This window comes from Carettochelys insculpta, chromosome 2 (genome assembly GCF_033958435.1).
Source record: "Carettochelys insculpta isolate YL-2023 chromosome 2, ASM3395843v1, whole genome shotgun sequence".
Classification (NCBI taxonomy): Eukaryota; Metazoa; Chordata; order Testudines; family Carettochelyidae; genus Carettochelys; species Carettochelys insculpta.
The window spans coordinates 125,855,489-125,880,557 of record NC_134138.1 but is presented as its reverse complement, the minus strand read 5'-3'; the positions used below and the strand labels follow the sequence as shown (position 1 = coordinate 125,880,557).

General features: G+C 40.4%; 1 protein-coding gene across 2 annotated transcripts in view; it reads right to left on the bottom strand.

The window, feature by feature from the left end:
* Positions 1-18,066, bottom strand: part of EEF1E1 (eukaryotic translation elongation factor 1 epsilon 1) — a 36,307-nt gene extending 18,241 nt beyond the window's left edge. For both annotated transcript variants that reach the window (XR_012644502.1, XM_074987700.1), the window contains exons 1-4: positions 17,919-18,066; positions 15,230-15,430; positions 5,929-6,024; positions 944-1,019 (exon numbers count right to left, since the gene is read on the bottom strand). Coding sequence is in view for 1 of the 2 variants with exons in the window: in XM_074987700.1 (XP_074843801.1) it covers positions 944-1,019; positions 5,929-6,024; positions 15,230-15,430; positions 17,919-18,026 (481 nt within the window). In the remaining variant the exon portion in view is untranslated. The remainder of the gene's footprint in view (positions 1-943; positions 1,020-5,928; positions 6,025-15,229; positions 15,431-17,918) is intronic.
* Positions 18,067-25,069: the final 7,003 nt, after the last annotated feature.

The window sequence follows — 25,069 nt, the reverse complement described above, 5'->3', positions numbered from 1 at the left end:
AAATCATGTTTCAAAGTTTTCAAACTTGTATTTCTTTGAGAGTGGAAATGCACGGACAATCTGATAAATATGCATGTGGGTGTTCAGGTGGGATTGGCACTTCTATAATTATTTTTAAAAAGTTGCAGGATTCAAATTTTGGGATATTATGTCAGATTTAACACGCAAACCAAAAAGTTAGCTATTGCTACATGGTGAAAATAGAAAATTCCTTTGTAACCCAAGTCACAATAACCAATGCAGGTAATTTTTAAAAAGCTTATTTGAGTTCAGATGTTTTACCTTTCTACTAAATAATTTAAGAAATAAAAGCATCACAACTAAATTAAGACTAGACTTTTTAAATAAATTTATTAGATCACAAATATTGTTTGCAACCATTACATTTCTCTATCTGTTCCCTTTTTCATATCCTTGGCACGCAATATAGTTTTTACGATAATATTTACAAAACTGGTCTAAACATCCATGGAAAATAAAATGAAAATAATGAAGTGATAAGTATGTAAACAGACAATAAATAGCAAAATGGAGGGAATATGGAAGGACAAGTTGTTTATTTGTCCCCTAGTAAAGATTTAGCTATTACATGGGTAAAAGAATAGTCCACTTTTTTTAAAGTTAAAACTTGATTTCCATTTTTCCAACGACTGCATTTTAAAGAAATAAACTATTCAATTCTTTTCTGAGGTTCAACTCTGAAATTATAGTTATTTTATGCAATTATTTTAGGCATCAGCTCTTCTGGCTTACAAAAGGAACGTTACGCATCTATGTTTGCAAGTTAGTGGTTTTCAAATGTGCAGTTTTGAAATCCAGAGAACATTTCCTGTTTTTAACAGTTCCCAATCTCCCTTCCAACATGGCTCCAAAGACCCCTAATGAGCAGTAGTATAAAGTCTGTTCTTCATGAAGATTATACTAGACAGATGTTGCCTGATACCTGGATAATGTTGAATATGATTAAACCAGCGAGACACATTAAGGTATTTCTCCTTCTCTTGCACTGTAAGCTCAGCCTAAACATGAAAAGAAATACAAGATGTTAAATCATATTCCTCCTAACAGAAAGATATGATAAGACAGAAGAACAAAACATAGTTTTATAAAGTCAGTTTGTAAACGGAATGTACTTTTTTTTGACTGTGGAGTTTTTAAACCATATGGTAGCTTCATGAAAGTCTCAAGATTTTCAACCATACTTAGCATATTTCAACATTAAACAGAACTGAAGGCTCAATTGCATAGGTTTAAAGTAGAGAGTTACAAAACATATGGGACTGATTCTTGTTCCAGTAGTGCTAATAAAGGGAAGAAAGGTTATTTAGCATGCTTAGCAAGAGATTCTTTACAGTATCCTTAGTAAAAGTTCTGCAGCTATGTCTAGATTGTTGACAATTGTTGGCCAAAAGGTACACAAATTGTGTAATGCACTGGTGTATCTTCTGCCAACAGATCAGTTGGGAGAGGCTTTCCCAACATCTGACCCATCCACATGGGGCCAAATGTTGGGAAAACCCCCTCTACCGACACATCCCTTCTTCCTCATCGAACGAGGAAGACCAGGATTTCAGCAGAAAGCTCCCAATGCATCAGACTTCTGTCAGGAGACTGGAGGCCTCCTGACAGAATCGTGCAGTCTACACATAGCCTGAAAGACATATAAGTAATTTTTACTGTTGAGCTCTAGTCTAGGAAGCTGTCTGATGAACTGCAGTCTTGCACTGTGAGCCAATGAATTTTAAAAAGGCAGAACTAAACAGAGGGATAGGCTGTTTTCAAGAACACTCAAGGAAGAAGTAAGTTAAAGATACACTTTTTTAAAAAAAATCATTTGAGCTAATATTGTCAGCAATAGTGGCTGGGTGTATTTCAACAGCTCTGAAAAAGTCTGTAAACACAACTGTCACTTGCAACAGCAAAGTAAACCCTCGATTTAATGGACTAATGGGGGGAGGGGTGTCTGCTATTCTTGAAAGTCCATTAAATGTGAAGGTTTACTGCCCTCCAGTCAGGTTCCTCCCGCCTCCCAAAACAAAAAACAAACCAAAACCCTGCCACTCACCAGAGCTGGACCCCACTGCACACGGCTGGAGAAGCCACTGCCAGTGTTCCTCTCATCAGGAGTGGGGCATGTATGCAAGTGCCAGTCTGCCCATGTACGCGTCCCGACCCCTGGTGGGAGGAGCGCATGGCGGTTCCAGCACAGGAGACGGTGGCTCCTCGAGGCTCCGTCAGTGGTCAGTCTCAACTTTTTTTTTGGGGGGGGGGCACAGGAGGGAAGGGGGATTTTACAGACCCCAACGGACTTTGGGAACAACGGGATGGGGCGAGGAGGGGACACATCAGTTGCTCCTGAAGTCTGCTAAAGCGGGGTCTGTAAAAGCAACTGTTTACTGTAATTGGTTTTCTTTGCAAGTACTCAGATTACAAGTATCTAGTACACAAGTGGCATCATTGAAATCATCAAAACAAAAATGCTGTAGATTGAAGATCTATTATTATAAATATACCATAAATTAGTAGGGTTGTTTGTCAAGGTTAGAGGTACTTATGTGTGGCATTATGCATATATGGCATTAGCACCTGCTGCAGATGTGATGCAACAACACAGGATGATGTGCTAAGTAAAGAGATGGCCAATTTGAGGCTTCAAAAATCTTCCTGATGGGCCACTTTGAGAAAGGTTGTGGAGGAGAAGAATGGAGATACACACTAGCAGATGAACTGAAGCCTGAGTCAGAGGAAAGGCGATAAAATAAAAGAACAGAAGATAAAGTAAGGGACTGGGAAGTCAGAACGAGGAAAGAAGGAAGCTCTGAGTATGTGAACAGGGAGAGTCACAGTTAAAGGAGAAAATTCTCTCTCTCTAGTACCTCTGTAGATTCTATCAAAAGGGGTTGGGGGCAGCGGGGGATAGAATGACAATGAAACATAACGGCCATGTCTACACTAGCCAAAAACTTCGAAATACACATTCAGCGCCTCATTAGCATGCGGGCGGCCGTGGCACTTCGAAATTGATGCGGCTCGCCGCTGCGCAGCTCATCCAGACCCGGCTCCTTTTCGAAAGGACCCCACCTACTTTGAAGTCCCCTTATTCCCATCTGCTCATAGGAATAGGGGGATTTCGAAGTAGGCGGGGTCCTTGCGAAAAAGAGCCCCGTCTGGACAAGCCACGTCAATTTCAAAATGCTGCGGCTGCCCGCATGCTAATGAGGCACTGAATATGTATTTCAGCACTTCATTAGTAAACTCTGAAATGGCCATTTGCATTTTGAAGTTTTTGGCTAGTTTAGACATAGCCAATTTGTGAAAAAAGAGAACTGATCAATGAGCTGAGTTAGATGAAAAAAGACTGTTAAAACAGTAAATAAGAAGCCCCCCCACAAAAGACCTAAGTAGACGAACAGCGAGAATTGACTGAACATCTGCTCAAGGAATCAAAGGCGCAAAATGGACAAGTGAGGACCACTAAGGTCTGCTTGTGAATAAACCCCAGTGAAAACTGGAATAGCCACATGAATATCAAGGAACACTTCAAATTAAAGAGAAACAAAAGAACAGGACTGCAAAAGGAGAGCTGTGCTTATAGATAAGGAAAGGAAAAATTGATTCATCTCTGAAGTTATATAGTACATTGCCCTCTCTTGTCCTTGTTAACAACAATGCCTTTGGCACTAACTGTCCAGAGCGTATAAGCTCACAAAAATTAATGAGTGGATAATCTATAGTTTATTATAAGTAGTAAGTCATTGGTAACGGTCTCTATATTATTTATGTTCTTGGTATAATTTTGGGGGTTTCCCTTACAAAGCTCTAAAGATTTAAAATTATTCCTTTTGTATTAGTTTTCCTCTGCCTCTCCTTACAAATAGAATAGCCTTGCCTAACCAATTACCAGATACGATCAACATTTTAAAGAGCTTTCATGCAAAGATCTTAGGGTTACCGGAAGAACCTAATTGTGAACATAAATTAACTGGCCACTGGAAAATGAAACTAGAAGGAGCTTCCAAAAAGGTAATAACCATTTTAGCAATTTTACAACTTCTCATTCATACTCATGCAGTAGTTGTGAACAGGATCTCTTTATGATCAATCTGTCAGTAGTCATCTTAATAACAAACAGGTTTAAGGCTGCTTCAATGTATATCTGAAGACTGAACCAGACATAGCCAATTCAGGATGAGGATTACAGAGGTGACCTTTACTCCACTTTTGCCTTTTTTACATTGCATAATTCTTGGATGCAGTCAAGAAATTGGCCCAAGATACTCAAACAAATTTAACCAATGCTGAATCTTCTTTGAAGTCAAAACCATGGGACACTCAGTGAAATTCTGACTGGATGACTCTCTGTTCAGCATCTAGTCTCCTTTCAGTAGTATTAAGATTTCTCTACCATTGTCTCACTCCTACATTGGGTATTTTTATTATTCTTGCAAGATCCTCCACTGCCAGCCTAATTTCAGAGCATTTGTAAAGCATGCTTGTTCCCTTCTCACATTCTTCCATGCTAACTGGCTTAGCAGTGAGGGACTCAAAAACTGATTAAACTCAGATGGGTAGACAGTAATTTTCTATGAAGGGACCACAGAAGACTTGCAGTTGAACCTGTCATATCAGACTATATATAAACACAGGTACAGATAAAATATCTTCTTTATTTCAGTTCATTCAGCTAGCCCAGTTCAAATGACTACTTAATTCAAAGTTTAAATAAATCAACTGGAAGTTGCAAGAAGCCAGAAAGCTTATTTTCTTCTTCTAATCCATGAATAAAAATTCAGTGAGCAAGAATGAAATTTATTAATTTTAGAACTCTTTAAAATACAGTATTCAGAATAATTAATTCAATTCATTAACTACACATAATGCTTCCTTTGTTTAATAAATGAGATTTAAATCCAAATTTTGATATAACTTTCCCCTCTAATGTATCCAGCAAACTTAAGGTAGTTTAACACAAAAATTAATGTTTGTGTACACTTTCAATTGAACTTCCATCCAAAAATAGCCTGACAACTCACAAGAAACAAATTAATCATCTAGTAAATAATAATTCACTTACCATTTTCTAACATAATAAAAACTAAACATTAAGTATTTAAATAAGCAGATTAAGCTATATAACTGCTAACATAAATGTTTATTGATCCAGTGTACCCTGATTCGCAAAACAAAGAACCACTTTGTATAAAGCTGATACTTGAATTGTAAATCAACTCATTTATTGGATAGCAACCAATAAAAACCCCTCAAGAAGAGAACTAAAAAAAATACAAACGTGAAACAGTATTAAAATTAATGATTTAAACCAGTCCAGGCTGGTTACCACCAAGTATTATCATCATCATCAAGTCCTAAGATCAACAACTCCTGAAGCCTCAGCCTGCTTCAAAGAAAGATTTTGTCACCATCTTTGTACATCCTTCTACCCTTTAGTTTATCTTCATGGGCCTCTTCTTGGACTGGGTATCATTTCACTAAAGTTATTAAGATTAAGGTTTTGTCTTAATTTTTTGTTAGCAAGTTCATTCACTTTTATCCTTTTGTTTCCTCCTCCAAGTCTGTGAAAAGTAATGGTACAGACTTTTGACAGCAAGTTAAGACAGTCAAGAAATAAGATACGTATTGTTCTTATACTGCACTACATAAAGAATAGTTTTAAATCTATTTATCCAAATGCTGCAGATATGACATTCCCTCTGATTGTTCCATAGCTAAATATGACTTTAAATAGGAAAGCAAATTAAATCTAAAATCCTGGCACAAAACTCTGTCCTTGAATTAATGTTAATTACAGAATGGAAAAAGTAGTATTTCAATATAACTAGCAATGTTCTAAAGCAAGAAATGTTTATTACTCACATGCATTGATGATTATTAGTGTTATAGAAGTAAAAGTAAAGACATATTGCTTACTATGATGTGATGTAGCCCATAGTACATTAGAATATCTGCTAAGGTAAAGTTGTTTCTGGCAAGGTAGACTTTGTCTTCAAGATATAGGTTAAGATCCTTAAAAAAAAAAAAAAAAAAAAAATTTACAAGATCAATCCAATACTAGTTGGACAGAACATTAATGCAACTAATGAAATGCTCTTCTAAGAATCAGAATGCTTGAAAAAGTGCTTAAGTCAACTCACTTTATTTCAATAAATTGTTAACTAGTCAATAACTAAAATGGTTTTAATTACTCCCACACAGAAAAGTCTTTGTTAAAAAGAGATTTGGCAATTACTGAATGTTCCATTTTGTTTTCCATTTATACAATAAAAATGGAGAAAAGGTTAACGCTTATGCAGTTAAAAACTATGTCAGATCACATGCCGCTAGCTAAATTGCTTTTTTGCTTTTTAAAAAATAGGATGATTTGCTGCCTTGTTCATATTTAGTTTTCAAATTACTTTAAATATCAAGAGGGGCAACAAAGATATTACAGAATCAAAGGAAAACGCTTGCAAAACTAGTTTGTAAATCAATTTACTAAGAGGCTACATATTACCTTTCATGAAAATACAATCAATGTTTTTTGGTTGTGTAACTAAATTTAACTTTTTAGTCTTAACACTGTAACATGGAAACCTATGCAGCTTTTGATTAGATTTAAAAAAAAAAAAAAAAAAAACCCAAACACTGAGCCCCAGTCTTAGTTCTTCTACCCCGGTATTATCCCAAAACCTATATAAAATTATAAAATCTTCACTGCACAAGTTTTAAAATATAAGTACCTAATACACATCCACATTACTACTTGTTTTTCAGTGAACAAAGTTTCTTCTTGTATACAGATTGCATTGTTTTTGGCATTGGGCTACTTCTAAAAGGCAGATGCCACTAGCTCATCCAAAAAAAACAAAACACCCCCAAAAAGACAGTTATGCACAAGTACCATTGTTTATATATAGCAATGTCATAGATTTAAAGTTTGCTTCTTTGTTACCTTATTGAACAAGTTTGCTTAATGTTCAAAATCATCAAAACATTTCATAACATTTCAAAATACTCCTTTTCTTCTGTAAAAACAAAAAATTGGCAGTCATTTTACTCTAAAACATTCTAGAATACAGGGAGCCACATGGAATAAAAATGATGATTTATTTCAGAATTGGATCAGTTTGCTATATTCTTAAAAACAAGGGTTAATTTTTCCCCCTTGTGCGTTGGCTACCTCTTGACAGGTTACTGCTTGGTCAATATGCTAATTGCAGTAGCTCACGCTACTTCTGTAAGGCTGCAGCTACTATCTGCCTCCCCATAGATGAGTTCATGTACACTTCCATCCAACAGCCAAAAGGGGGGCACTCATTCTAAATTTCTTAGACTGAAATTTCTAGATAGTGATTCTTCATTAAATGATGGGAATACTGAACTGAACTCCTCCTCAAGTCCTGGGGACGTTAGTCAAACCAGTAACCTAAAAAATTAGACAAATGAGCTTCCAGAGTAGACTGATTTGAATCAAAGTAATTTCAAATCAGCAAGCAGAGGGGGAAAAATATTTAAATAAACATGAACTGTTTTGCATTCATCGCTTTTATAGTTTCCTTTAAGGAAGGCTGAGTCTCATTAAAATTTTGTTTTGCGGTGAAGATACAGCGTTTGCACTAAATTTGCTGCTTCTTTTTAATAATCAACATACACTATACGTAAATGTATACAAGAGTATAGCTTAACTCCCATTTACTCAAATTATTTTTCACATTTCTAGTATGTTAGAAATTGGAGAATTATGCATTTCTGATTTGGTTAACTTTGTGCGTGTCAAGCTCTTGACAGACACTAAAAATTATTCAATTAAAATACACATAACATTTTATTAGTTAAATAAAACAGTCTTAAATCTGGTGATACATTAAAAAAACTGATCAAAACTAAATGAATACATATTTGTAATTGCTGATTTGAGATGACTGTTTCTGGTCAGCATATCCTTCAAGACTTCAGAACTAACAGATAGCATCCTTTCACCCCAGTCCCTATTCATAAATGTGGAAAAAGAAAACAAGCTCTAGCTTTTTCAGCTTCCAGCTGGTTTCTGAACTCTGAATGAAGAAATTATAGAACTCTAAGGGTGTGAGAGGGAGGGCAGGGGTTAAATAGAGCCTGTTTGCCTAATCAGTCCCACCCCAGTTCACCTGCAGCCAGCGTCAGGCCAGAAGGAGCATAAACGGAGGGAAGCTAGCTCAGTTCAGGGCTGACCAGCCAAGAGGCAGGAGCTGGATCTGAGGTAAGAAGGGCCTGAACCAGAGATGCCACCAGGTTGGCTGCCAGAGGGCAAAGCCTCTGAACCTTTCCCCAGGCACAAAGGGTGAGGCGCCCCCCAGGGAACCCCTCCCGCTGGAGGGGAAACTAGATTCTCTGGGTCATGCTCCAAGCTTATCCTTCAGCCTCTAGTGTGGACTGAAGACCCACACCCCAGGGCCCTAGCCACTACGCCACCATGCCATCAGTGGGAACTGCTCACAAGAACTAACCTAGAGGAATGTTTTCTTCATTTCAGTTTATTCTCCATAACTGCACGAGAACCTACTGATATCAAAAGCTAATGAAGTACTTCCGCAAATCCCTGTTCCCATTTAGTCAATAATTTCCATCAGTTCAGGAATAAGACTTTCTCAGCTGAGCAACAAGCATGTACTGTTTAGTATTTTATTTATTTATTTAAAATTATTTGTAAGTTTAGGCCTAGACATAGGCTATTATAATTTCAAACAATTTTTAAAAAAAAATCTAATACCTGTGTACTTCCCCCATTCTTCTTCTTTCAAGGCTATCCTTCACAGAAGCGTTAGTTGCAACCCATAATTCCCTGTCTCCCTACAAATGTGTTAATATTGCACACGGATTACACATGCATCCAAGTATTTAAACTATTTATCAACTATCATGGGATAGGTCTTTCAACTTTAACCTGCTGGAATCACTGCAGCAGAATATCTAAAATATTACTGAAATTTTGGTAAAGAATCTTCCTTCAGCATGGCTCTGGATAAGAGGATGATGTCCAATTATGATCGGACCCATATAGAACAGAAAGTTCTGATTGTTCCAATAGTTGTAAATAGTCCAGAATAGTGGAAACAGAAGCTTCCCAGAAAGACACATCACACTGTTATCCAAACAGAAAGACTTTTCCATTTTGCTGCATAAAATTAGAAGAACTTATACCATGTATTAAAATGTTCTGGAATTCAGCTAATCAGTTTCTTTTGGTGGTAGTTGTTAAGCCAAAATCCAGATGGTCAGATGGAAATGTGCTGGATTTGCCTCAAATCACAGGGCCACACGCAGGCAGGAATACACAATAGTTTACTTTATTAAGCTTACTACTTTACGACTACTACCATTAGCACACTTTAGGAAGCAAAAGCACCACAGGGCAATGCATATAAGGAGAAAAAGGTACTTGGAATGTATACAACCCTTCTACCACAGGGAGTCCCATCCCTGCAGCCTCATACCAGGGCTATGGCTCCTGCTTGGGAAATCCAGGGCATCCCTGAGTTTTTTACTTGGTGAGATTCACCATAAGTTTATCTCCTAGCTGTTTACCAGGTGTGCAGGCACTATTTATTTCAATGACACTCAGTGTTTTCATGAGGGTGAAGCCAAGTTATCCTTTTTACTTGTTCCCAGCTCAAGCGCAGGTGTCAGGGCTGATACTGCTATCTGGTGTTTATGTCTGTGGAGCTTAAGGCTGTAACAGGCTGTAACAAAGGGACAGGAACTTGGTTGTACCACAAGAATAGAAACTTCCATCCTGGCTCTCAGGCCTGCTTGTATCTTTTTACATAATGATTTAGACATGAGCTCTGACCTCAATTCTGTGAAACAATGGCAGAAAAAATGATATTGTGACAGGACATTGAGCTGACAAGTTCACCAGGTCTGTGTATCAAAATAGCTGGACCAAGCTGGGTCCATCAGAATCAATGCTGTTGGAGTTTCCTCTGGACCCATAGTATTAAGAAGACCAGCAGTAGGCATACATCAGTTACAATACCAATGAGAGAAGAAAGTCATCCGACAACCTCCTGCCCTCCCCAGAGCAGAATGTAGGGCATTTCTTGTGGCAGGTACAGCTACTTACGGACACAGGCACCATTCCAAAATATATTCCACAGGTTTAAGTCCATTTCAGTCCTCTCATGGTTGTCTGAGAACTGTCTGCTGGGCTGGTCAACAAGAGCATTTTGCAAGCTCAGAAGATATAAACCCACTAGGACGTGTAGACGTTATTCATCGAAATAGCTTATTTCGATGTAGCATTCACATGTAGACATAGCTTAAATGTCCTGGAACTCGCAGCAAGGTCTAGCATGGCATTTCATGTCTGTGTGGTGACTGCTTATTATTGATTTCAAAAACACATGGAGCACACAAAGTCTGAAATTGCTAAGTGACACAGGTGCAACAGGCGATGTGATGTAGGAACTTCAGACATGCCCTTAGGAAGAACTTTAGGTTAGCTTGCAGATCATCAAGAAGATTCCTGATCTAAGTACTTCTGTGTGATCCGAGGCCAGCAAGATCTTAACATAGTTACCATGAATTATATAACCTGGATCAGTAAAGTGTGGATTTTTTTTTTCTGTTGATAACAAAGAGATACACACCTCATAGAGCTGGAAGGGGCCTCAGGAGGTCATTGAGTCTGGTCCCCTACCCTCTTGACAGGGCCAAGCATCATCCCCCACAGACTTTTTTCCCTGCTGCCAATCTATTTGCCCCGGATCCCTAAATGGCCTCCTCAAGGATTGAACTCACAGCCCTGGGTTTAGCAGCTCAATGTGCAAACCACTGAGCTAGCTGAACTCCCTCTCCCACCAATGCTGATGACCTGTGCAGGGAGTGACTGAAACTGGACAGAATACCTTTCAAAGGCCTATTTGTGTAAGCTGATCTAAATCCAGATATTCAAAAAAAGGCAGCTGCCACATGGAGGAGGAGAAAAAGCAGTATAGATCCTAAAACTGTTTTGATCAGCTCTTGAAGGATTCTCGAACTAGCTGACAAAGAAAACAAGGCATATAGCAGAAGATAAGGCAGCCCATGATCTCTTGCGTTGGAACCCCAGTTTCTTCCTTGGTGATTCCAACATTATCTGTGCATTCTAGTAATATGGTAAAGCTTGTGGTGCAGTAATATTTTGAACTACAGTCTCCATCACTGGGGCTGTTACATATATGATGATTGTGAAAAGCAGTGCTTAAATCCTCCAACTAATACGTTTCCATTCTCAAACAGAAGGTCCTCAACTGCAGTTTTGACTTTGCACATTCCCTTAAATTGGAGCCATGAACCTGAGGGGACAATCATATTTTGAAAGAAGCGTCAGATAATTTGAAATGGGAACCTGAAGGCACCAGACATGAACAAGGAAAGGAGGAGAGAAAGAAGCAGAACGTATGTGAAGAGGAGATGAAATGAAGAACAAAAGGAGATTTTAGAAGAAGTACATTGCATTAAAGACAAACATTTATATGAAAGATAAAAGCATTTGCGTATTTTTTTTTCTAATTTCTCTATATACACAATTGCTGTAGTTGCCACAAGGATGGTATTTGTGAATGGACAGAAAGGTAACTCACGAGACACTTTCAGTAACAGTCCAGGCTTTGAAAAAAATTTGAAATCTCTAGTCAAGACAATGCATATAATTAACAAGACCTTTCTGTACAGTGTCAAAACAATCTACTAAAAAAATTTTCTTCTCAACGAGACCTTTATTTTAGAATCTCTTAAACACTAAAGTTTTGTTACTGAGATTTTACAGAATTGTTGCATCTCATTTGATAAATAAGAGGCAGACTAGTTTACAGCAGAGGTAAGTTAACTGCTTTTGGCACATGCAACATACAGCTTGTTACAAGTTGCAGCTTTAGACTGCAACTGTCCCAAGGTTGCCACTGTGCATTACAGACACACTGCAAAACCACAATCTCTGACTTGCCTGCTTTCATTTGTTCTTTCCCCATATTCTCTTTTGGCATGGGATACTGATCTACTTCAAACTAGGCTGTCTCTTGTTCCAACTATGAATTCATGGGGGCAAGAGAAACAAACAGAAGCAAAGAAATAACTACTGTTCTGTAGAAATATTTCTAATGCTGTATTGTGTCAGCACAATGCTTCTAGTGTAGACGTGGCCAAAATGTGTAAGAATTTCTCTTCTCCTACATTGCTACAGTTGCTAAAAATCAAGACTATGATGTAAAAGATGTCAGATAGACCAAATTTATAGAAGTCTGCTTTCATGTTCACAGTTTAGGTCATTTAGGCTATATCTACACAGCAGAGTTATTTCAGAATAAGCCAGAGAAGGTCAACCAGTTAGACACCAGAGCCAAAATAACTGTGAATAAGACTACGAAAAGCCAATATTACACATTTAGATAGATAACTAGATAGATATTGTACACAAAATACAGTGACAAAAATAACATTAGAAGTGAGAGGCAAGGGGTAGCAATTGCTGCGCCCCAGGCAGGCAACCTACATAGCACGTCTCCAGCCAAGACTACCCTAAACCCCAGCATAGCCTTGACAGAGGGGAGAGAGAGATCTGAGAACCCCCAGGCTGGACCCCCGCATTCACCGCACCTACACCCAGTTCTGTCTGCAATGTAAATTTGATCCCCTCACCCCCTGCACTAGTGTCACTCTCTCTCCAATAATTTCTCCACTATCACAACCAGCGTCCACTCACTTGCTCAATCCCCTAAGAACACCCCCGTTCTAATTCCCTACCCCTTCTGTCATCTCTTAATAATCCCGCTTACCCCTGGTATCCCTGCTCCCTAGTAATACTCCACCCCTCCAATCCTTTACTAATCCCCCTCTCATCAACTCTCAAACACCTCTTCTCTAATCCCTGACCAACTCCCCACCTCTCACTCACAGCTCTGCCCCAGGAGTGCCACCGTCCATCCCCGAACATCTCAGACATAACAGCCATGTCTACACTAGCAAGTTCTTTCAAAATGTTTTTCGAAAGAAGGGGCTCTTTTGAAATATCTAGTGGAGCATCTACACACAAAACGTGGTCTTTCAAAATTAAAATCAAAAGAACACAGTGCTCCTTTCAAAGCACTCTTCCACTCCCATTACAGGAAGAGCTCCTGATTTTTTGATCCCTGGCTCGTTCTTTCGAAAGAGCGAAGGCTCTGTGGACACTCTTTTATTGTGGGATAGGTACTCACAATGCACTGCTGACACAGTTGAGCTTAGCAAAGGTAATAGGGATGCACTACGTCGACTTTCTAAAAATGTATGGACACTCATCAACTTTATTAAATCTAGTAGTATAAAGTTGACTTTAATAAATTTGACTTCATTTCCTTGCGTAGACACCGTGTTAGTGATGTTACCATTAAATATTTATATTTCAGTAGGGACAAAATGTCACAATCATGATCATGGCCTGCTTTGTTCTGGGCACTGTGCGATAAAAAAGGACAACGTGATCTTCACCCCAATGAGTTTACAACCTAAGCGGGGAATCCTAAATTGCTCTTTGCAGGCGAGCTCTCTCACACACAGAGAGAGAGGGAGGGAGAGGGAAGCAAAGCTGTTCTACTATGAAACAGTCTGCATGATCAGGACTAAAGATAGTCAAAAAATCTTAAGTGGTTTTCCAGGAAAACTTCTGAACAGAAGATCTATAATGCTCAAACATTTTCATTGAAAAAATTTTAATTTGTTTGTTTTTTTGTTCCTGACCTACGAACAAATGCCTCCACCAAAGCAGGGATTCATACTGAGGTCTCCTTGCGCATGCCAAGTGAGCAGTCCTAACTACTGGGCAAGAGGTTAAAGGGAAGAAAATGGAGGGAGGGGGTACCACCTACACAAGCCTTTTTTAAATACTAACCCTTCATTTCCCTTGCCTTTACTAAAAATAACCCAAAGAAAATGTTGTTAATTGTATTTATTCCTGTGTGTACATGTGCTGAGAACTGCCAACAAACTATAGAAAACTAAAAGTTATTCACCCAGTTCTCCCACACATTTTTTTATTCATTTGAAGAAAATTCCACTAACTACCAAGAAAATATCAATTTTCCATGAAAATGTGTTTCCTTCAAAAAGTCATTTTCATTTAGAAAGTTTGATAAACCTTTGACCAGATATCAGAGCCTGAGCTCAGAAGTCTACTTTGCACTGAAATAATCCTGCAAGCTGATCCTTGTATTCCCAATCAGCTGACATGGGCCAATGATGAGTTTTTAAGTGCAATACAGATACATCTGTACAAATACCAGACATTTTGTACTTCCATATATAAATTTGAAGTCAGAGGATTTCTTAGAAATTAGATACAATTTCAGTGCCCGGCTGTGCACTTTTAATAATCAAAGTAGACCTCTTCAACCTCCCACCCCAATATGGTGGTTAAAATTAAGCTACTTTTGTCCTTTAGATAACAGGACAGTTTGAAGAAGCAAAATGGAAAAAAAAAAAAAAAGGGTTGTAGTTAAATTAAACTGGACAAAACTTAATGGTACCTTTCCCCATTCCAACCACAACTTCTGAAGGTAGAGCAATTCTTGAATTCCAAGACAGTGAAAAACATTTTGCAGACTCAATAAGAATTCCATATATTTGTAATTTATAAATACAAAAAAACCATGAGTTTACTGAAATTTTCCTCTAGGATTTCACTCGTCTCCTCAGATAAACACTGCATTTTAAGTCATCTTGTTATCCATCCATCCATGTATTCAATCACTAGTTAAGTGTACATCCTACCTTATTATTAGAGCAAAGAGTCATTCTCAATAACAATAAAAACAAAAAGTTACCTTGCATCAGAGTGCAGACCAATATATACATACAGTGGAACTTCAGTAGTAGCTCACCAATGTAAGGAAAGGTTTAGAAGAGAAGCAAACATTCTCTGAACTTTATAGGCACAGCTCCATTCTCTTACCAACACATTCCTAAATAGTAAGCTCTTACTGTAGGGCAGGAGATTTGCTTTGTGTATTCTGTCGTGAAAGGCATCTCCTTCCATTTCAGGCTTTTTTTTTTTAAATAAACTGAGAAGAAGGGAACTTATTTAATGGCAAATGAATGAAGATCAGTAATAAACTGAGTAGATATTGACAAAGTAAAACCATATAGGTACATTAATATACTGTCCCAAACACAACAGCTTTAGTATCCAGACACACCAAAACTCAATATTCTGGTATCACAGCAATTAGGGTAACCTTACCTTCAGAATTATTTTTCTATCTTCTTTATTAGAATGTCCAGCTATTTGAGTTACTCTGTATTCTAACCACTGCTGAACTATTGCCTTCTCTTCTGCAGTAATTCCAAGTAACTGTTCTTTTTTAGCTTGTTTGACCAGATGGGTGGCTATAGTAGCCAATCCTGTTAGACTGGGGCCACTGTTTGTTTGAAGAACTGGAACCTAGAGGAAAAAACAAACAAAAAATACCACAGAAATTTGTCATGTTTCACAAAAGCTAACTTTTGAACAACCTCACTGTAACGCTTCAGGCTGTACTGTGTGGGCAATTCTTTTGAAGGAAATCATTAATGTACTGTGAGCTAACCCTTTCTTTCTATTTGATAAGACAGACAACTATTCTGTCCAGAACTTCCAAAAGTGAGCAAGTGAGCAAATATAGTATATGATATCCTTCAAAACCATTCAGTAAGAAACACACACACAAAAGTGGATTGAAAGAGCATGCCAGATAGAATGGCCAACCGGAAGCCCACCAAACAGGGCTGCATGGTGAATCAGAAGCCCTGTCTGTTGACAGACAGCCCCCCCACCCCAGAGTGTCCACATGGCTTTTGTGCTGGCAGAAACTGTCAACAAAGGCCTTATTCTGCATTGTGGAGAGGCAGAATGTTGCGAGTGCAAGTGCTGAGTTTTGTAGACAGACTGTTGACAAAATGCATTTTGTGTGTAGATGCTCCATGAGTTTTGTTGACACATCTCTCTAGCATAGACATAGCCATTATGATTGTACTAGAGAAAGCATGCTGTGGAGTACTCATCTCTCTCCACAGGGTGTTGCTGCTTATTGGAAATTTTAGTTTTTACTAAGCATCTTAAACAGAAAATAGGCAGCAGAGAGCATCTATTCCAATTATTATTAAACCAGATCATAAACCTAAGCACTATTTGATATGTTCATAATACACACACAAACGTTAGAAAGGGAAATGTGCAATCAAAATCTCAGTGTTCCCTGTAGATATCCCACTCAGCAGTAACCAGCAGTTAGGTTGCCACCCCTGTAAAAAGGAAAACCAAAAACCAAAACCTTTGACTACACTTCAGAAACTTTTAGAAAAAAAAAACGTGGGAAATGAAGTACCACTGATCTAATCAAACAATACATCTGAATTACTGAACAGTTTTTGTGGCATTTCAATTAATATTCTGAAGCAGAAAAACCAAGTTATATTTCAAAAATGACTCCGAACATTAAAAATGAATGCCAGCCATATTTGGCATACAAGCATTAAGCACATTTCTATGGGGTCTCAACTAATTCCTGATCTAATCTAAAAAGGGCACCAAACACTACTGGAAAAAAAGTAGATAACAGTTACCATTTAGATGGCCCCATTCAATGCTCCCCTTCCAAATATGACTCCTACAGTTAATCATTTTTTTCTACACCAAGGAGGAATCTGTTGTATTTGAGGCCTTATCTGTAAGCTGGTCTTTACACAGATTTACTTATTTCTGGGTGTTGATATTTAAATCTATACCATTATTAGTCATACAAGTAAAAATACCTCATGTATGTGAATAGGCTACACCAACGTACCTGCATCCATTCAAATGCTTTCACCACCCACCTACATCAGTTTCAGCTAACGTTGCAAAGACAGTCTGTGGGCAAGCTTCTAACAACCATTGGAACTGCTGCAAGGCCAAGAATACATGGAGATACACATCTCATAGAGCTGGAAGGGACCTCAGGAGGTCATTGAGTCCACTCCCCTGCCCTCTTGGCAGGATGAAACACCATTGTGTTTTATTTTTTAAACCTATTTGCCCCAGATCTGTAAACGCCCTCCTCCAGGACTGAGCTCACAACCCTGGGTTTAGCAGGCCAGTGCTCAAACCACTAAGCTATCCCTCCCCTAACTTGATGTACCACTTATGAAGGCTGGAGAGGTATTTGGCAGGGCAGTGGGTTCTGACCTACGGAACTTTTGGAGTCATTAATAGTCAAAGATGGTGTACTAGAGGACTGTCCACATTCACATTTAGGTTTGATACTGGTTTTCATCAAGTGTATGCACTTTTGGTCCCAGGATAGGAAAGAGAAATGGTAAATGAAGTAACATTATTGATCAAACTTCTGCTAGTGAAAGACAGCGAGAAGTCTTATGGCACCTTTTTAACTAACAAATTTATCACAGCATAAGCTTTCGTGGGCAAAGACCCATGTGATGAAGCAACGCGTAAGTGCATCCTCCATTGCAGCTGAGGGGACCGGGTATATTGCTCGTGGCCCCCGCTAGGGGGTGTCTCTGGGTGCATGTAACCAACATGCACCATCACCGCCCTTGGTGAGAGCAGCCCCAACAGTCTGAGCGAGCCCAGTTGGCCCCGGGAGTTCAGACGGGGCCAGAATCTAATCGCAGCCGCGCAGGGAGGGCACTCAGCCTCGGGCCGGCTGGCGGGCAAGGGGGGCATTAGCTCTCCCTGGTCGCCTCGCCTCCTCCGTTACCGGAGCGGCGGTCGCAGAGACCCGCGGCCTCTAAGCGCGGACTCAAACGAGCCCTAACGGGCGAGGGCGATGACGAGGCTGCAGCGCGAGGACGGGAGAGGGACGAGCGCGGTGCGACCGGGGCGCGAGGACAGCCCGTTGGCTGCGCGCGCACACGGCCGAATCGGCTCCAGCTTGGTCTCTCGCCTCCTTTACCTTCCGCTCCTCCCGGGCGCCGTACTTGTTCCCCTTCGTCAGGCCCAGGACGTTCTCCAACAAAAGCAGCTCCTCTGTTTCCGGCCCAGGCCCCGCCACAGCTGCCATCTTTGGAGCCAACCCGGCCGGGAAAGGAAGAGGAAGAATGACGCGACTGTCTCGAAACTAACAAACTCCAACACGATTGGACGCTGGAGTCCCACCTCTTCCACTCCCTAAGTAACATCTCCAGTCATTGAAAGAGGAGACGGCCGGAGGGAGAGCGCCCGGAGGAGCACATCTGCGCATGCGCAGAGACGACGGCGGATTGCTGTGCGAGGGAAAAGAGGTGCAGTTTGTGGCTGTTGGAGGTACAACGCATGCGCGGAGGGAGCCGAGGGACGATACAGTATGACAAACTTCATTTACGCATGCGCAAATTGCGGGGCTGGGGAAGGGCCTGGTATGTTAATGAGGTCTGTAATGTAGCCAATCTGCGGAGGGCTAGCAATCCTTCCTCCTCCTTCTCGGGGCGGGCGCTTTCGCTGTCAGGTTGCTCGCTTTTCGAATGAGAGACCACTGGCAGTGTTTCTGGGGGAGCCGTGTTTGTTTCAGGGAAACAACTAGGAGTCCTTGTGGCTCCTTAAAGAGCAACAGCAGCCCAGGAAAGATTGTGCCCTAATAACGTTGCCTCTGACGAGTGGGTCTTCAAAAAGCTTATGCTCCCGAACGTTTGTTAGACTGCGAGGTGCTATAGACTAACACGGCTACCTCTCTGATACTAATATATTTGTTAGTCTTTAAGATGCCATAGAGGCCTAAATTATACTTTAGTTTGAAAAATTGTGCTACTTTGGCAGCGGTTTTAATTATAAACCTTTAAACTCTTAAGAGTTTATATCGGTAGAGGTTTTGATGTTTCTGTGTGCTACAGGTTAAGTCTCTCTAGTCCAGCACCTCTGGGACTTGACCAGTGCTGAATGAGAGTATTTTCCAGACCACAGGAGGTCAGTATTGTCTAGCAGGTTTACCAACGCTTCCACTGATTACTAGGCTCTCAGATACAACAGGAAGTCCTGTGGAACTAACAAATGTTTTGGAGCATAAGCTGTTGTGGGCAAATACCCACTTCCTCAGGTGCATGAGTGGGGGGGGGGGGGTCAGAGGAGGATTTAAAGGGGGGGTCTCAGTAAATCCTCCTCTGAACACCCTCCCCCCCACTCACGCATCTGACGAAGTGCGTCTTTACCCACGAAAGCTTATGCTCCAAAATATCTGTTAGTCTATAAGGTGCCACAGGACTTCTTGTCGTTTTTGAAGATACAAACTAACACAGCTACCTCTCTGATGGGCTATCAGAAGACATTTAGGGGTAAATTACAGCTAAACAACAGCACAGAATAATGAGAGCCAGGACTGGTGGTTTGTAAACAAACTTTATGTGACCACTGGAAACTTGACTACATCCATAAGTGAACATCCAGCTACTAAAATCATGCTGGATTACTGATGTTGCCAGAAGACAGAGTGCTGGACAAGAGAATTTCAACCTGTACTAGCATTTCAATACAGTGTCTGGAAATGGATGACAGGAAAGGGATCACTCACTGACTACCTGTTCACTCCCTCAGGCACCTGGCATTAGCCACTGTTGGAAGACAGGATACTGGGCTAAATGGACCTTTGGTCTGACCCACTATGGGCGCTCGTATGTTCTAATGTCGGTAAGTCACATGAGAAATTTATGCACTTTAAGTTGCAGCACAGAAGTTAGATATTTCATCTCTATATACTTTTACAGTAATTTGTTCCAGGTCATTGAAATGCATAGGGGGAAAAGTGACATTTGTTATTCCCCATGAGCTGAAAAATAAAACAATATACTAATTAAGATGTATCTATATGTTATGTAGAGTTGTTTTATAAATTTAAATGTCCTGGATCTTTCAGGATGAAAGTCATATAAATGTACAATATTGGTAAATATTGCACATTATTTGTATCTGTTACACTTATGAAAATGAATTTCTTATTTAATCCTGATGAAAAGATTTGTAATAGTTTCCAGCCTTTGTTTTGATTTTCATTTCTTTACTCCACACCTCCATTTTAATAATGGCAATATCTGTAATTCTGTCTTTTTTCATGCACTGTTCTCCGTCATTACAGTGGGTGGAGCTTTGTGATTAAATCTGAAAAAGAAACTTGACCCAAAGTAAAATAATTCACCACAGAGTGGGTGGGGGAAGGAGGAAGATGATGAAGTGCACTTTGCTCAGAGGTATCAGTGTCCTGCATGCACGCTTGATACACAAAAATTTGTATCAAGACTCTCACTCTCAATGAAAATAACTTGAAAAAAAATCAATTTTGTCAAATGGAACACTGCTCTAATCTTCTGTTATCATAGTCAAGTTTTAAATCTAAAATACCTGAGGTTATAAATTAAATGTCACATATAATTAATTTGGCACTTGAAACATGAAGTGGATGACTGTCCTTTGGAGGAAGCCTGACAGCTTTATTTATGTCACATTGGTATCTGTTAAAATGAGCTTTACATGCCAGAAAATCCTAGTGTGTCATATTGCTGTTAGCTGTACTGTAATTTTGTCAATGTAACTTTGTCTCAAAATAGTTCTTACATTAATTGTCTGAGGCTTCTGAAAAATAATATGAATAGATACTATCTAATCTATTGATCTATGCTAAACACTGGTATTATTATAAATTGAATGTGTAATGTATTCCTTAGCGTGTTACCTTTTATCCTGCAAATAACTTATCTAGTATGTGTCTGTAGTTTATCCATGTTTTCAGCCCTTTGCTGAACCTGGACACAGACTGTTATAGTTACAGTTGGGATATAATCATTGTACTGTCTTCTTAAGTCTGTAGTAACGTCCAGAGATCCTGTACTCTTTTTCTGCAAAGATATTTTTATGGTGGCTACATGCAGTCTAAAACTGATTGGTTCTACTCCTTCTCCAGCCCACCTTGCCTCTGTGTTCCTTATAAACAGAAGAATGCCCACAACAGATCCTACTATACTTTGTGCATCCCATGCCTCCAACTTGCACGATGGAATCGCCCTGGTTACACTGCTTATTTAATACCTATAGGAAAATGGAGAGGGTAGGATTTGTCCCGTAGATATTTGTTATTAGTAATGTATAGTTGTTGAAATTTGGTTTACTGATGATTATATTTCCAACTCATACCATGGAACCTTCCTTATCTTTATAATTAGCATAGAAAATAGCACTTTCTTGCTACTTCTGAGCAAATATGTTATCAAGGGATCCTGTGGGGAAAAATGTTTTCATGAAATTAATGAGTATATCACACTTTAAAAACTATCATAAACAAGGTTGCTTACTTCTGGCATTTCCTACTTTTTGAGTGCTTGATTTAATATTCTTTCAACTTTTTTGTGTTTCATACAAACACCCTATGTGTATTCCCCCACACCCCACATATTGATTTCTTCACTTCCATGCATAGTTTTTTGGATTAGCAGTTCCCCACATCTGAAAGGATTTAGTTGACAGCCAGGAGATAAAAAGCCCAACATGTTTTCTTATAGGCCTTTTAAAACACAATAAACCCTTCAAATGTGCGATTTCAAGTTGCGCTTAGCTCGCATTAACAGTAAGTGCAACTCAAAATCCTGCTTCCCCCCAGCCCTGGCTTAACCGCTCCCCGCCACCTACACGTGGCCCCAGTTCAACCCCCACAACTCAATTCAGCTCCTCCTGGCCCCAGTTCAAACCCCCTGCAGTCCATTCACTGCCCCATGTGCAGTTCCAGCTTAACGCCCCCTGCCCTGATTCAAACCCCCTGCGGCCTGGCTCACCACCCGAGCACGGCTCCGGCTCAACCCCTCCCACCCTGGTTCAACCCCCACTTGCTCCGGCTCACCACTTTCGTGCATGGCTCTGGCTCAATCCCCAAGCCATGGTTCAACCTCTGCATGCGCAGCTCCAGCTCAAACCCCCATGCACAGCTCTGGCTCAACTCCACCCCCACCCTCCTGCACTCCTAACCCACCCCAGGTTTAACCCCCCTGCCCCCCTCTTCTGGCCCCAACCCACTGCCAGCTTAACCCTCCCCAAATGCCTACATCCAACCCCAGGACTTATCTTTCAAAAGGAGCTCCAGGTGCTCCTGCTGCTTCTGTGGCTGCAGAATGTGCATTCTGCCAGGGAAAAAGCCACCCTGACTTACATGAAATTCGAGTTACGTGAGGGAGCTTGGGAACACAACCATTGCATAACTCGAGGAACTACTGTAAATACATTTAGGTAGATTTTTATTGAGACACAGTGCTAAAGTACATAAGTATTCCTTTTTCAATTAAAAACGAAGGATTGCAAACTATGCCTCTTTAAAATTGAAAGGAAAACAACAGTTTTGCATACTAACTGCATGACATTACCATTCAGTAACAACTATGGGAACCATTCTACATGAACAACCAAAACTTTGAAAGTATTTGGGGTGGAAGAGAAATGCATGCATTTTCAGAATGCTTTTTTTTCCTATGTGATTTCCAGGCCTGTCCCTTTCAACAGCTGGGAGTGCAGCTGGCTCCCTAGCTTGCCAATGATCATCCTTCTCTGTTTGTACATCCCTATTACTTCCATGGAGTAGTGGAATATGGACTAGAAAGTCAGCAACACTACCTTCTCTTCCTTTGAGCAGCATGTACTTTCATGGACTTTTCTGCTGGAGAATGTGGATTTTCCAGATGAGCATGCTGCTTAAACAGCTGTTCCCCAGCACCAGCCACTTCCTGTCAGATGTGCTCCTTGCTTTTGTGTGGCACTCCAAGGCTACATCTATACTACGAGATAAATTTGATTTTATTTGATTTTTGTAATGGTGGCTTTTATAAATATGAATTTGAGTATCCTCACCTCCCCACAATGTCCCCACAAAGTTGAGTTAGTGCTACCACACTAAATTGCCAAAGATCGATCGTTGCAGCAGCGCATGGTGGGAAACTATCCTACAGTTCCATTATCCCCAAAGCATTCTGGGTCTTTTCTCGGGTGCAGTATGGGGAAAAAAGTGCCCCGCAAGTGGTTGTGGGCATGTGATGTCATCATTTCATTGCCCTCATTCCCCTCCTGTGGAAAACAAAAGGCCATTTTTCCAGAAGGAAAGAAGGAAAAGTAGGGAATCACAACATGTATGCGCTCTGGAATCACTCAGGTGACTATGCTATGTCAACTGGTGTCTCAGCTTTTTTCCCTCCTTTGAAACCACAGTATGGTGTGACCTGTCTTAAGGAAGCCATTTGATAAGGAATTTGCCAAAAGAAATGAAGATTGGAAAGCAAGCATCAACAAAGATTGCCAAATGAACTGGAATCTCTTGCTTTTATAACTGAATTAGCAAAGATTTTACAAAAAGCAGACAAAATATAATCTCTTAAAATATTACAGGAACAGATTACAACTTGTGATTTCCTTCTTCTGGCATTTATTAAAGCTTTTGAGGAAAAGTGAGAGTGCTCATTTAAACACATCTTGGTTTCCTAAGAGTTGCTAGTTGAAAGAAAGGTGTAGACTAACTGTTAAACCATCTTAAGATGTCATGCTGTAGAATAACTGGTTGAACTGCCAATAATGATGGAAACAATTCAATTCACTGGAAGCAAAAAGTGCTTTCTCGAAAGGGGGCCAGCTTTGGTATGATGGTTCACTGTATAGGGTGTGAATAGAAGCTGAGGAACCAGTTGATAAGGTCCCTTCAGGGATATCATTGACTGTGGGGGCCAGTACCCACATATACATTGATGGGTGTGGGTTGTAGCTGAGGTACCAGTTGACGTGGTCCCTTCAGGGGCTTTCTGCCAGACCCCCAGCATGTGCTGCTCCACCAAAAACATAGCAAAGAGCAAGCTCCCCAGTTCATATTGCCAATGAGAGGCCATCCAGCCCCCCAAAGGCTCCTGTTAGTGTGGTGCCGGCTTCAGACTTCCCCACCGGCGACAGCAAGCCCCTGATAATCTTTCCTGCCTTTGGCGCCTTCACCACATGCAAGCCAGGACATGGTGCTGTCTGGCAGCATGGCCTGCACTGCACCGCAGGCACATGCTTTTGCTGGGTTGGGGGCTAGTCACGTGATGTGGTTGGCTGCTGGAGAGACCCTGACTGCAGGTACCTGTGGGGGAGCGAAGGGGCTGCCCCTGTACAAATGTGTACTGCAGAAAAGAAGTTTCTTGGCCTCTCATACAAGCATGGCCCCAGAGCCTAGCCGCCACATGGCGTGGTGGGGAGCGGGCTGGCACCAGTGCTGAAAAAATTCTCAGCCTTTCCTGCTATATCCTGTGCAGGGAAGAAACCATTCTTCTCGTATGGGGGTGGGGCTCTTTTTTTCATGGCTAGATGCGATTGTCATGTTGATCATAAAGAAATGAATTCAAAATGGGCCCAGATCCCACTTCAATTTCCCGGGCTTCCTGTTGCTGAATTCAAATTCATTGGCTTCCTATTACCTACTTCCTGTGCACCTGGAGAGCAGCAGAGATGGAAGCAGCCAGAGTGCATAACCCTGGGGCATTGAGGAATACATATGGGACAGCTCTGGAGGCCAAGTAAGTTGATTTAAATAAACACAGTTTCCACACTAGAATTAATCCAGCCTTTTAAAGTAGGTCTACATGCTACTCCAACTTATGTGGTCAGTGTAATAATATCAACCTTTGCACTCCCCAAAAATCAACCTAATGGCATTCGCAGTGAAAACAGTGACATTGTAAAATCAAGCTAAATGCCTTAAAAGTGACTTTTTCATGTAGTGTTGACATAGCCAAGTACAGATGATTTTATGTTGGCTGGTGTGTATGTATTACACAACAGCCATCTCTGTTTGCCATTTCTCTGAATTCCATCTTTTACCCAGGCCACCAGTTTTTCCTCCCATTTGCCCCACTCTGTGCTACATAGCAAAAAAGTATACTTTTAGCCCCAAATCCGTTGTCAAAACTACGTATTTCCAGGGAGTAAGCAGGTAAATTCAGAAAAAATAACCCTTTAAAACTTAATGTCAGTAGCCTTTGTGGTTTTGCGCTGCATTGTAACAAAACAGTTGCAAAGGTTTTTCCATGTATTTTTGAATAGCCAAGAGCTGATTTTAGCCTAAGAACATCTAAAGTGGCAGTC